Source organism: Myotis daubentonii, chromosome 17 (assembly GCF_963259705.1).
Source record: "Myotis daubentonii chromosome 17, mMyoDau2.1, whole genome shotgun sequence".
Taxonomy (NCBI): Eukaryota; Metazoa; Chordata; class Mammalia; order Chiroptera; family Vespertilionidae; genus Myotis; species Myotis daubentonii.
The window spans coordinates 22,497,892-22,512,169 of record NC_081856.1 but is presented as its reverse complement, the minus strand read 5'-3'; the positions used below and the strand labels follow the sequence as shown (position 1 = coordinate 22,512,169).

The 14,278-nt window shown below is 42.3% G+C and overlaps 1 protein-coding gene and 1 non-coding gene across 12 annotated transcripts in view; one reads left to right on the top strand and one right to left on the bottom strand.

The window, feature by feature from the left end:
- The window catches only part of ASPH (aspartate beta-hydroxylase), a 192,588-nt gene that overhangs the window by 9,089 nt on the left and 169,221 nt on the right, over positions 1-14,278 (bottom strand). For all 11 annotated transcript variants that reach the window (XM_059673092.1, XM_059673093.1, XM_059673096.1 and 8 more), the window contains 2 exons: positions 13,729-13,818; positions 8,864-9,001 (listed from right to left, as the gene is read on the bottom strand). In XM_059673092.1, the coding sequence (XP_059529075.1) occupies positions 8,864-9,001; positions 13,729-13,818 (228 nt within the window). The remainder of the gene's footprint in view (positions 1-8,863; positions 9,002-13,728; positions 13,819-14,278) is intronic.
- LOC132220245 (U7 small nuclear RNA) lies at positions 736-801 on the top strand. Its single transcript, XR_009449744.1, has one exon. It is a non-coding gene; the product is annotated as a U7 small nuclear RNA (small nuclear RNA).

Genomic DNA, 14,278 nt, shown 5'->3' with positions numbered 1-14,278 from the left:
GAATGGTACATGTTTCTCTTTTACACCAAATTAGATTAATTCCTGTCCAGCCAGTGTGGCTCAGTGATTGAGCATCAACCTCTGACACAGGAGGTCACAGTCGATGCCTTATCAGGGCAGGTTGAGGGCTCGATCCCCAATAGGGGGCATGCAGGAGGTAGCAGATCAATGATTCTCTCTCATCACTGATGTTTCTGTCTCTCTCCCTCTCCCTACCTCTCTAAAAATCAATAAAACATTTTTAAAAATTAGATTAAGTCCTAATTTTTAAAGCCTTCTCCCAAAACCGACTTCATGCAGAAAGTCTTTAGAGCAGCACACTAATTCTTATTTAATTACTAGAGGCCTGGTGCAAGAAATTTGTGCACTTGGGGGTGGGGGTCCCTCAGCCCAGCCTGCGCTCTCTTGCAGTCTAGGAGCCCTTGGGGTATGTCCGACTGATGACTTAGGTCCCACGAGGAGCAGGCCTAAACCATCAGTCAGACATCCTTAGCACTGCCACGGAGGTGGGAGAGGCGCTCGCCAGCCATGAGCCCGGCTTGGGCTTCTGGCTGAGTGGCACTCCCCCTGTGGGAGCACACTGACCACATGGGGGCAGCTCCTGCATTGAGCATCTGCCCCCTGGTGGTCAGTGCGCACCATAGCAACCGGTCATTTGGTCAATTTGCATATTAGCCTTTTCTTATATAGGATTTCTTTTATTATTTTCATTGGATTAAAAAATACACTTCCTTTTAGTGCTTACAGCTCTTTCTAAATTTGTCTAGTAGGTTTTCTGGTTCTCACCAGGAGCCGGCCCCCCGCGCCACAACAAAGAAAAATACATTTTTTAAAAGTCAAATACTACCATAGTCTTATAATAGCGGTAGCAGTCTCTCACTCAACTCTTCCCCAGGCCTGAGTTCAATCCCAGGTATTCCCTGCAGCCACTTAACAATACGATGTCTTCTTTCCCCTCGTCTTCATTGTGCAATACAGTTAAATCCACACATCGTTCATACATCTGGGTAAATTCACATTCAGGTTTTATAATATTTTGACAATGAGGTATCATTCACACTTGAGTTGTAATGATTACACTTCCTTTCACATGCTCCCTTTTCCTTGGCTTAATTTTCTAATGCACTTAGCATCTTTCTTCCTTACAGCAATGAAGGAGTGTGAGAAAAATCTCAACACTATTCTCCCCTTTGCCGAAAACATCATATAAGCTATTATTTTTCTTTCTCCCTCTATTTTTTTTTCTGCAGAGAACCCGCCAGTAGCCATCTGCCTTGCTTTCCTCTGAACAGGTTGCTGTCTGGGCTTGCTGGACAACTGTCCTTGGCTTCCGCCTGGTATCAGCTCCCTAATGAGTGAATTCTAGTCATTCCTGAGAAAGAACACACCACAGATAAAACTGAATTTCTGAACATTTCTGAAGCTATTCATACACTTGATTGAAGGCCTGGCCATGTGCAGAATTCTAGGCAGTAAATACCTTCCTTTTAGAATTTTGAAAGCATTGCTCCGTTGCATTATAACTTTTAGTATAGTGTAGTGTTTGGAGGTGTAAAATTTAGAGCCAGATAGCCTGGATATGAAATCTGACTCTGCCACGTAATTAGCTGTGTGATATTGGGCAAGTTACTTAACCACTCTGTGCCTTAGGTTCCTCATTTATAAAGAGGGTAAAATGCTACTACTTCCCTTAAGAGTCTCTAAGAAGATTAAATGTGTTTAAAAGCACATGTGTTGTATGTAAGTATAGCTATGATGATGATGAAGATTTTAAGATCTTTTTATTTCTGGTTTCCTGAAATTCTATGGCAACATGCCTTAATGTAAATGCTAGAAACTCAGCAGTCCCTTCAATATGGAAATTCATCTAGCTGAGCTTTAAATATTTTCTCCTGCGAAGGAAAACAGGACCATTCAGAGAGACATTTTTGCTGAGGCAGGTAGTAAATGTTGCAGATTGCTAAGTAAGGGGAGTTGCTAAGGAAAATCATTACTGAATGGAATTAGTTTGCCAGGGTTGCCAGAACAACATTCCACAGCCTGGGTGACTTCAACCACAGGCGGTTAGAGTCTCTCAGTTCTGGAGGCTGCAAGTCCAAGCTCGAGGGGTTGGCAGGTTTGGTTTCTTTTGAGCCCTCTCTCCCTGACTTGCGGATGGCCATCTTCTTACTATGTCCTCACATGGTCTTTCCTTGTGTGCTCACACCCCCTTCTGTGTCAAAATTTCCTTTTCTTAGAAGGACACTAGTCATACATATTGCATTAGGGCCCACCCCAACAGCCTCATTTTAACTTAAGCACCTCTCCAAAGGCCCTATCTCCAATGCAGTCACATTCTGAGGTACTGGGGGGACTAAGGCTTCAACATATGAATTTGGGGAGGTGGCGGGGGGACACAGCCTATAGCACTAATGCAGATTCAGGTTAGAACTAGTTCCAGCTAAGAAAGCAAACAACAGATGGAGGGGATCAGAGATAAATTCACATCAACATGGGAATAAGTAAGAAGAATTTTACAGGAGCAACATAAAATATAGGCATGGAAAAAGGCAGGAAAAGCTATGCTTTTAACATGTGGGCAAAACATAATACAAGAACTCTTAAAACTCAGGTTAACACACACAGGATTGGGCAAGTAACCGTGTGATTAGCTGTTAAGAAAAAGCCTGTTAAGAAAACACTGATGCTGGCATTTGAAAAGTCCCAGAGATGTATGTACTTTGAAAGGTTCTGACTCTAAATTAAGAAAAGACACGCGGCACAGTTTAGGCATTAAATTGGAGTTAGAAGGAATTGATAACAATGGCGCTTTAGGAGAATGTATACCACATTTTACTTAATTGTCTGAGAACCTGCTTGTAATAGTTAATTATTTTAGAAATTTATCTGATTTCTTTTAGAGATAAAATCAGCTTAGTTAAATCTTAGCCAAAGCATGCCTGTACTTTAACATGGTGAAGATAAGACAGGGGAGCAGTACATTCTCCTTATAAAGAAACCGGGGGTGGGCATCCCCCGAGTGCTGAGATGAAGGTAGGAAATCAGAGCAAATACAATAGTGAGTCTAATGCCCACACAGCAAATTCTCTTTGCAATAAGTTTAATAAAACCTCCTGGGAAATTAGTAGCATTAATGCAGCAATCTCTTTCTGGCCCTAATGCATTTTAATCAGATTTCCTGTTTTCCACGTTGATAAAGGAAAACATCTGACATTTATTATTGTGGAAATAAAGACCAACCAAGTGGAAAAGCACAGGCTATTTATTCAGGGCTTGCTAGGGCAAGGGAGTCAGCCGCCCTCCCTGGTACTCTGGCTGAGAAGTAGGAACGCCATAGAGCAGTGGTTCTCAACCTTCTGGCCCTTTAAATACAGTTCCTCATGTTGTGACCCAACCATAAAATTATTCTCGTTGCTACTTCATAACTGTAATGTTGCTACTGTGATGAATCGTAATGTAAATACCTGATATGCAGGATGGTCTTAGGTGACCCCTGTGAAAGGGTCGTTCGACCGCCAAAGGGGTCACGACCCACAGGTTGAGAACAGCTGCCATAGAGAGAAGCGCCCAAGGTACCTGATCTGGAGGCTGGAGGCAGGGGCAACTGTGAGCGGGCTGACAGGAGCGTGTATGGCTGTCTCTGGTTCGTCTTATGTTGGAAGCAGGGCCAAGCATTAGGGAAGCTGTCAGTTACTAATCATTTAGCCCATTTGGGCCAAATACACACAAGTTATTGTTTAGCTTCCCGGATTGTCACCAGAGAGCAACGTGGCTTCCTGACACATAGTGAGCTGGCTTCCTGGGGTATTGCTTGTAGATAAGGGATTGGCTTCTCGGGCTGTTCAGTGCAGGTTGTAGGTCAAGGTTCTATTTTTACGTATAGTCTGGATATGGTCTGTTTGTCTATTTAGTCTCTCATTATCCTTTCTGAAGGGAAAAGATAGCTCAAGGCACCCAGCATGGGGGCAAGACGAGAGTCTGGAGAACTGAATTTTAATTTTTCTAGACAGCGGGAGAAGCAGGCTTTCTTCTTCTAGGATACAGGAGGCAAGACAGTCCAGGTTGCCAGGAGAAACGTGTCTGGGATGCAGACAGCAAAGGAGACCCGCAGTCCTCAGACTATAGCCCAGACTGGCAAGGACAATGGCCAACAATGTCAGTCGAAAAAGGGTAAGAGGAGAGACCAAGGTGTCTTCGTGGCTCTGCCTACTGTGACTAGTGTGCTGAGCTATGTCCTGAGGGAGCCACAGCTAGGAGCAAACCCCACAAAGCTAAGGAGCTAAGAGTCTGCTGGGGAAGCTTTCTGTGTCCACACAAAATATATCACCTGATAAACAGATAAGCAGATGACCTATAATGTGTACGTGACACCACTGTAATCAGCTAGTTATTAATAATAGGAAAGGAGCGAAGGGAAGGCAGACATTATAAGCATGGCCATTTGGGCAGCTTCACCAGGAAGCTGCAACTTTTCACTTCCAAAGGAACCTCCAGTCCATTCCCTGCAAAGCACTGGGGATGCAGCAAAGGGGAGACAGATGCATGTTCAGTAAAGTCAGGATGACATAGGATGCCTGTCAGTCAAACCTGGGAACAGAGACCACTGGCCAGAAGGGCAGGGCCACTACAAGCCCATGAAAATTTGGAAATACATAATCCCCGAGACAAAGGAGTTTTCTCCCTCTTGGCTCCCTTGTTTTGCACTTGCCCCGTTCCCTCCATGGCCATGTGGCCATGTGGACCCCCCACACGATGGTCTAATGGACTGCAGCTGGGAACTCAAAAGAAGCCAGCCTGATGCTGGATTGGACTCTGCTCCAACATGGGATGGAAACTCTGGACACCGGCTTTGATTTTGGCCCTGATGAAGGCACACTGGGACTTGTTCCTTGGTGGGACAAAGGAGGACGGGATCTTGGAAACTCAGGGGATTCATTCCACAGAAATCAAGCTTTCTACAGTATGTCATCCTCCCAGAGGGGCCCCCAGAAATTCTTACTCTAGCAGTACCCCCAAGAACCCTACTTTCACTGAGAACATACATGTATGTGTACGGTTAAGACATCAATCTGTGTGTATGTGCAGTAAGCCATAGATCATGACCTACTCAATCAAACATTTGTACCAACAGTAAGCATAGATCATGACCTACTCAATCAAACATTTGGAACTGCAAATGCAGTACCAACCTACAGGTACAGTTTGCAATTGTCCTACAGTATCAAACACTGTACTGTGAGTTCCCAAAGAAAGCCACGCATAAAGCCAATTTTTAGCATCTTTTCCCCCCCACATTCACAAACACTGAAAACCGACCAATTTCACTTTGAGAAAGAAAACAGCCTTTTAGTTTGAAATAATCCAAAGAATAGGAAATATTTTATCCTTTTGCTATTGCTATAATTGGCATCACATGCAGTCGTGTCCTATAACCTCAGCAGTGTTCACATGCCAACACACACAGGAACACCCTGGATGGTGGGTTTTTATTGTATTTTGTTTTGGTTTTGAGTCTTACCAAAAGCTCAAAGGAGAGTAAAAACAGAGGTCATTATTTGGTACTTAAAGATAAAAGAAACGGAGGCTTCGCTTCGCTGGGTGAAATGACTTGCCCAAGGTGTCAGAGCTGAGAGCGAAAGGAACCTGCTTCTAATTGTAGACCCCCTTTAAAAAGTCCTCCTTTTCAAAAGGGGGCTACAACCAGCAGGTTCCCCAAGTTCTCTGAACTCCCCTGGTGATATTGTCATTTTCAGTAAAAAATATCATTGGTTTCCAAAAAGCTAAAGTTTGAATTACAAAAATAGGATTAAGCTATTAGCTGATCTTAAGGCGCTGTTTTCAGCACTTCCTCAGACTTAACACTTTTCTACACAATCACGAATCCTCTTATTTTACAGCTTAATTGCACTGTAAATCTGACATTTTTACTTCTTTCTCAATCCAGTTCATCTCAAAAGCAGCTCAGTGAAAACATTCAAATATTTAATCACACCGCTAGAAATGTTGAACCACTAATGTTATTATTACTGTATGTCTTTTCTTCTTTGTCCAGGTGACGTTATTCATACACAATAGATCTCTTAATAAAAGCTCCAGTCTGAAGGCAAATGACAGAGAGCCTTATCATTCTAATCAATCATTCTTAAGTACTGTGTCACACCATCAGCAAAATATTACCGGGCCCACCTCTAACTGAAATAAAACTACAATATGTGGAAAGGAAAACTTATCTGTTTATATCTGAGCGGCTGTTCGGAAACACCCAAATACTCAAAGGATTCCAGGATGTTCTTTTTCCCCAGGGATGAATGGAGGACAGAGTTAGATAGCAGGAAAAACAAATACAAAAGGGATGTTTTAAATAATGGTTCCCCGTTGCTCTTGGCTGTTGGTTTTCCATGTTCTTCCTATGCATGCATGCTTACATCTAAATTCACCTCCGAATAAGGCGGATCAAAGAATAATCTCAAAAAAAAGGGAGAGCAACTTTCTTAAGGTATGATGGCTTTTTCCCCACTAGAAGAGATTTCTTTTCTCGTTTCTCTTTATATGCTAGCAAAGACTTTAATCCATTTTTGTTTCAATTTCTATGTTAAATATCCCCAAGGCACTTAGGGCTCTGATATTTGTGATTTGGACAACCACCTACTACATTTTAACGAGCACATACCTAAAAGAAAAAACTCCAGTGGAATATTTTTCTCTAAATCTTTTTCATTGAGTTGCATAGACTCTCAACATCCCCCTCCCTCCCCCCCCCCCCGCCCCCAAATGGCAAAGTACACAATAAAGGGCAACTATGACATTCAACAACAGGGGCAAACAAATGATGACTTTTGCTAACATTGTCTCATGCCTTCATGACTTCAAGAAAATGGCCCTCTACATCTCCCTGGAACACACAATGAGGATAATTTAAATGAAAATGTACCATCCATGGCAGCTAATTGTCACAGAAAAACCTGAATGTGGGTGATAATCCTAAAAGGATTTTGACTAAGCACGGTGGCTACCAGATTTAGAAGGTTTCCACTTTAAGATGTTAATGCCTGGGTGAGGATCCACATTTGGATCCGAGAGCACACCTAGGTCAGCGAGGGCACTGAACACTAGGTCACCTTCCCAGCATCCATTGTGCCTCTTTCTCCTTCCTCACAGGATGCTGATTTAGTCCAGATATCCACCCTCCTGCAGATAATCCACTGAATGTAGAGGAATATGGCCTTTTCCCTGCTCCAGGGGTTGACCTGTTGTTTTAAGGAAAATCTCATAGCCCCTTGCCAATAACTCATCCAGAGCGGAAATGTGACTTCAGTTGACTCAATCAGACAGAAGGGAAAGCCTTTTGCTCCCTGCTGGAAGGAGAGGGACAACAGTCTTTCTCCTGCTGGAAACTTGTTCCCTCCGCCTGTTGCCAGCTACTTGGTTTCTCAGACTCCCTTATAACTGTGAGTACCCATGTGACATGGTTATGAACAACAGAACAGAGTCTGCTTAGAGCAGCGGTTCTCAACCTGTGGGTCGAGACCCCTTTGGGGGTCGAACGACCCTTTCACAGGGGTCGCCTAAGACCATCGGAATACACATATATAATTACATATTGTTTTTGTGATGAATCACTATGCTTTAATTATGTTCAATTTGTAACAATGAAAATACATCCTGCATATCAGATATTTACATTACGATTCATAACAGTAGCAAAATTACTAAATTTTCATAGCAACGAAAATAACTTTATGGTTGGGGGTCACCACAACATGAGGGACTGTATTAAAGGGTCGCAGCATTAGGAAGGTTGAGAACCACTGGCTTAGAGGTTTCTAGAAGGCCATATAGGGCTGGTATGGTGCTGAACAATGTTAAGAAGCCCCCAAATCCTTTCCAACTCTCCCCAGTTGCCCCATTCTAGTTGCTGCTGGCAGCCATCCGGAAGAAAGCTGGCACGAGGACGAAGCTGACCGCGTGGGAGGCGCACAGACAGGAAAACCTTCCCCAATTACACAGCCCCGAGGTCTGCCCTACCGCAGGCCTCCTTCACAGGAGCCAATCAGATTCCTCCTGGGGTAAGCCAGGGTCATGCTGCATTTCTGTTACCTGAACTTGAAAGCATCCTAAAAGCTACAGTAGAGAAATAAACTCACAAAGAGACCAAGAGAAAAAGATTTGCTGGGAGAGGGAGAACCAGAAGAGCTCAGTGTGATACAATCTGAGAGAGGATGGACTTTTCCAAAGAAAAGAATCACCGGCAACGCTGAAGGTAGCATATGCTCGTATCAGGGGCGCTGTTTTCCCTAGACTGTCTCTGCTTTGGGAATAGAACAGCGTTAAAGCAGTCTGCATTCCCTGTCGCCACACCATGCTTTTCTGATTAACAAGATACCCAGAGGCTAACTGACGGCAGCTGACTTTATACTGGATTGTGATGATTGTTATGGATCACAATTCGTTTATGATGATTATAAAGTGTGTTTTTACAGTGAAATACAGAATAAACATGGTCAGGTAAGACTTACTCAATGTAAGTACATTGAGAGCACATGGCAACCTTTCTTTTCCCCAAGTAGACCACATTAATCACTAAAGTCTTACGGACGCATTTTATTCAAGATGTTCTCGAAAACAAAAATTGGAAAAATGGAAAACATTTATCTAAAGATTGCTCAATCATTTTTACGAGTATGAGGGAGTACTGAAGCCAAAGTGTGTGAGAACTGCTCTTTAAGAAAAATTTCTTTCTTCACCATCTCATCTGAACGTTTGGCTAATGTCACTGGATATAAACTCTCTCTGCCCTGACTTTCTTTTCCACGGAGGCATCCTGATTGTGAGTAGGAGACAGACAGTCTGAGTTAACACTCACCTTCACCAGCTCAGTGTAGCCTGTTTCTTTTGGGGTCCACCAAGGCTGGGCTTTCAGTCCGTTCACGTTGTAGAGCGAGCGCTGCCAAACGGATGCAAAATGGCCCCTCTTGTGCCCAAGCTCGTACCACTTATACGCCTGAAAGAACAGAAAAATGAACTGCAAACGAGGCATTTTTATTAATTTTAAAAGTAAAGTCACTAATAATCAAGTATTACTTTGCAAGATTTAAATAAAGAGCTTGCTGGTCAGGCGTGCCCAAACCTGTTACACTGGTGAAGACTGTTATTGTATTGGGTCCCTGCTTATGACCCATTATGATAAGTGAATGTGTGATTTTATTTCCAGCCTGAGCCTGTGTGGTCTTTTAACACAGGATTCATGCTGCATGCACTCTGGTCTCGCTCAGTGTTCAGTAGAGTCGAGGACTTACTTGTTGAGTAATAAACAATTTTAGACACTGACATAGACTATACAGTCTAGCTTTTATTTCTTAAATTCTGTTTTTGAGTTTCCTTTTAAAAGAATTGTGATTTTGCTAATTTCTTCAAAGATATCTGCATTTATTGAATTAGAATTCTAAAATCAAGAGTTCCTCTTTTCACATGTATTTTCTTTCTGTGTCCGCATTTAGGAAGGCCACCCAAGGAAACAGTGTAAATCCTCCTCCATTAAATTAAGTAGACAAGCCAGGCTGGTGTGGTTCAGTGGTTGAGCGTTGAACTATGAACCAGGAGGTCACAATTCGATTCTCAGTCTGGGCACATTTTCAGTGTGGGCTCCATCCCCAATGTGGGGCATGCAGGAGGCAGCCGATCAATGATTCTCTCTCATCATTGATGTTTCTCTCTCTCTCTCTTTCTCTCTCTTTCTCCCTCTCCCTCTCTGAAATCAATAAAAAAATATTAAAAAAATAAAAAGAGACTTTTTTAAAAAAAAATTAAGTAGACAAAAGGAAATCGTATTCTGAGTTGGCATTAACATAGTGATAGTCCATATTGGATTTTTTTTAAAGGGGGATTTTGTTCCTTTTTTTCCCCCTGCCATAAGGATAGCATCTGTGGCCTGAGGCTAGCTGTAACATGATATGACTGGCCCCCAAGCAGACTAGCCCTTTCCGGGACAGCTGGCTGCAGACTGCGCTGCTCCATCTGTCTCCCTCAGATGATGCCGGCCATATGCCCTCCGGGAGGCCCTCCCCACAGGTTTCCCCCAGGCGCACACTCCACTGTCCTCAGGGCAGAGGACAATGTAGTGATCTACCAACAGTAACCCCTCCATACTGTAAATCTGATCTAATGATTACTTTTAAAGAGTGATTTTAAATACACATTTTAATCAATTAAACACCACCTTTTAATACCAAGCAGATAAAAAGATGTTCCTAAAACTCCAGATATACTTTAAATGTAAACTATAGTGACTTTTACGTCTTAAAATTCATACTTGGAAAATTCTCTCGTTAGAAAAATCAAGTGTGATAGCAGTACCACTTCATATATTCGGTAACTCTTTTCAGTTTACTTGATTTTACATGTGATCAGCAGTTGATCTTTCTGAGAACTGCAAATATCTACAATTTATAAATGGTGAAGCTGAGGTTTAAAAAGGCTACAATCTTGAACCATAACCCACAGCGCCTGACAATTTGCTCCACAACTACTCTTCAATCATATTTTCAATGAAGGTAAAATCATCTTCAATTGCATAGAGGACCCAATGAATTTAGCCAGAGGAAAAACACACACACACATCTAAACTACTTTTCAATAAGAATTTGCAAAAACATTAAGTTAGAATCCTTTGAAATTTTCCTCTTTATTGTTTCCCTTTTATACTTCTTACCAAGAATACTGAAATAGAGTAGCTGGGGGGCACCTTCTTAATAAATGTGTTTTCTATACTTCAAATTATTGCCAGGTATGGTTACACACACACACACACACACACACACACACACACACACACACACACACGACACAGAAATTGCACGTCAAATGATTCCAACTCAGAAAATCCCAGGCCACACCTAAGGAACAGGTTATGTCATACGTGGCCCTGGCCAGGGTCCACTATGCCTGGGGCTCGGTGTGCAGTGGGGCCTGGAGACACACTTGTGGTGCGAACAGTTGGCTGCAACCTGCCTGTGGAGGACCGTGAATGTCTTCTCTTGGAAATAGAACTGATTTTTATTTTGCAACGGGGGTATTGGACAATGAAAGTTAAGTCTAAAGCAAGAAGCAGCAGTCAGGTTTTTACAGCCATCGCTACATGGAAGGTAACAACAGACAACACAGACTGAGCAAAAGGGAAGGTGACACAGGCGCCAAAGACACTAGGAAGCTAACGCTCAGATCCTGGCCTGTCTAGACGGGAGGCCTCTGAGAAGAGGGAGGAGCTAGAGCTGATTCAAGTCCAGATCCTGGGAAGTCGGCAATGTCATCAAATGAGAGATGGAACCCAGGAAGGCAAAGGGGTTAGAGGAAGAAGATAAGAGAGTCGTCTTCGTGACATTGTGTGGTGGCATTAAGCAAGCAACGGACATACAAATCGGACTGTGAGTGGGAGAGGAGAGCTGGGATTTGGGAGTAATGAAAATGCTGGGAACAGCTGAGTGTGAACTGCTGAGACGGTCATGGTCTGTCTTCCTCCCACTCCTGTCCATACGGAACACACCGTTAGGAAAACCTTCCTCAAAAGCAACCTTAATCAGGCTCGGCAGCACTGGGCTGCGGGCTGCTTCTCTCGGGGGCCTGAAGCCGAGCTCCAAGCAGAGGACATGAAGACGGCCGCTTGCTGATGGGCAACTCAGAGCATGACAGTCAGTTCACAGATCCCATACCTAACATCAAGGATATACTACATGGGGCTTTGCCCGGCCGGTGTGCTCAGTGGTTGAGTGTCGATCTATGAACCAGGAGGTCATGGTTCAATTCCTGGTCAGGGCACAAGCCCGGGTTGCAGGCTCCATCCTCAGTGTGGGGCGTGCAGGAAGCAGCCAATTAATAATTCTCACTCATCATTGATGTTTTTTTTTTTTTCTTTCTCTCTCTCCCTTCCTCTCTGAAATTAATCAATAAGTATTTTTTTAAAAAGCATATACTGCCGAAACCGGTTTGGCTCAGTGGATAGAGCGTCGGCCTGCGGACTGAAAGGTCCCAGGTTCGATTCCGGTCAAGGGCATGTACCTGGATTGCGGGCACATCCCCGGTAGGGGGTGTGCAGGAGGCGGCTGATCGATGTTTCTCTCTCATCGATGTTTCTAACTCTCTATCCCTCTCCCTTCCTCTCTGTAAAAAATCAATAAAATATATTAAAAAAAAAAGCATATACTAACATGGGGTTTCTACATTCCACTTGTTTTCATTCCACTGTAAGGAATGTAAGTCCTTGTGAACTTTTAAAATTCAAGAACTGTGCTGTTCTGTGCATATTAATTATAAGTAAGCGGATAGAACAACAGTCTCCTAGGTTCAAATCCCAAGCCCCTAACAAGTGTTCAGCCCTTGAAGTAAGGGCTGTTTTCATCTAAGATGTGAGAAGAAGCCATAGACTTCTTTGATCTATCTGTCTTTGCCCTGGACCCTGAGATGTTCAAAGATAAATTAATCAGTGAGAATAATTACATTTATAGAAATCAAACGTGAACATTTATCCAGTGTTAAGACACGGCAGCAAAATCTTTCTTATCCCTTTCATTCAAAGGAGGTATCAGGCATCTACACCTAAAAGAATGAAGGAACACCAAAGTGATGGCTAATCAGCAATTTCTTCTCCCTTATTTCTAATTCGAGTCTACTTCATCCTTTCATCCGTGGCTCTAAGGAGAGCCCAGCCTAGACCATGTGATGGTGCAGCACTTATCTGGAGGTGGGCTTCACTGTCCGGCAATGTCCTGTCAATCATGGTGGACTGATTGGGAGAGTTTCTGGCATTTATACATCATGACTAATGATCTAATGTTCTTATTTTTTAAAACATACATTTTATTGATTTTTTAACAGCGAGGAAGGGAGAGGGATAGAGAGTTAGAAACATCGACGGGAGAGAAACATCTATCAGCTGACTCCCGCACCCCCCCCACTGGGGATGCACCCGCAACCGAGGTACATGCCCTTGACCGGAATTGAACCCGGGACCCTTCAGTCCACAGGCCGTCGCTCTATTCACTGAGCCAAACTGGTCAGGGCGATCTAATGTTATTTTTAAAGAAGCTGACATTGTACCCAGAAAATGTTTAACAGCCACAAAGAAAATATGTAACCTGTTTTAGTTACTACATTTTTCTGAGTCAGTACCTGCTATTAGTATTTCTACAGGTATTCATCTTAAACTTGGTATTAAATATTTCACAGGGTAATTTACACAATTAACCATGGGGTTCAGGGAGCTTAGGAATCAGTTGAATAAAGACTTCATTCTAAAATAACCACTTTTTAAGTTCCCAAATAAAAATAAATCTAAGCAAACTGTTAAAATATTTTTAAATATTTAAACAATCTCAAAGATATCTATCTCACATTTAAAAAATATTTTTCAAGGCAATGTCTACCATTCTATACATTCACATAGACACATAGGCATGCTCACTCACACTCACACTCACACACACACACACACACACACACACACACTCCTATTTAGAGACTGCTCTTATGATTATTCACTCAGATACTTTCTTGAAAGAAACTACAGAAGCCAAATCCGAAAAATTCTTTATAGGATTAAGTAAGAGTTGTTGGGTTGTTTCAAAAAAACTTAAATCATCACCTTCAAAAAATCATGTTAAAAAAATAACTTTCTCTTAGAAATAATTTACCCCTGCTCTATCCTCTTTTAGAACAAAAACATCACAAACACATTACCTCTTTGTTTCCAACCCTCTGCATGGCATCCCCCAGGTGAAAATAAAATCGTCCATCATCAGTGCCAGGATCCCCAGATTCTATTCCTTCCTGTAGAAAAGGCAGTGTTAGCATTTATGAAAGAATACCACAGTCAATTTATTGATTTACTTAATCTTTATATACCATTTGAAAATCAAAGAACCAGACAAATTCATCTCAACATTAAAGTTTGGCAATTAGATTACCGGTCAATATTTACAATGCAAAACCAAAAGGAGGTAGTAAAAGTTAAAATTTAACAATACATTCATCATTAATTAACAGCAGATTAGCCCATAAAATTAGTACGATGCTTTGTGAATTGTCTCTGTGGATGTGATCATATTTCAATATCCCAAATAATTTCTTTGGCTGGGTACTTATCACATTTATTTGGTTTTCCAAATCTAAACATATGTCTCCTAGAGGCTTGTTTAACAATGCCTGAACCAAACTGTTTAGTTACTCATATATGCCGGAGGTGACAGAGGCCCAACTGCAAGTAATATTTTTCCCTCTACAAACAAAT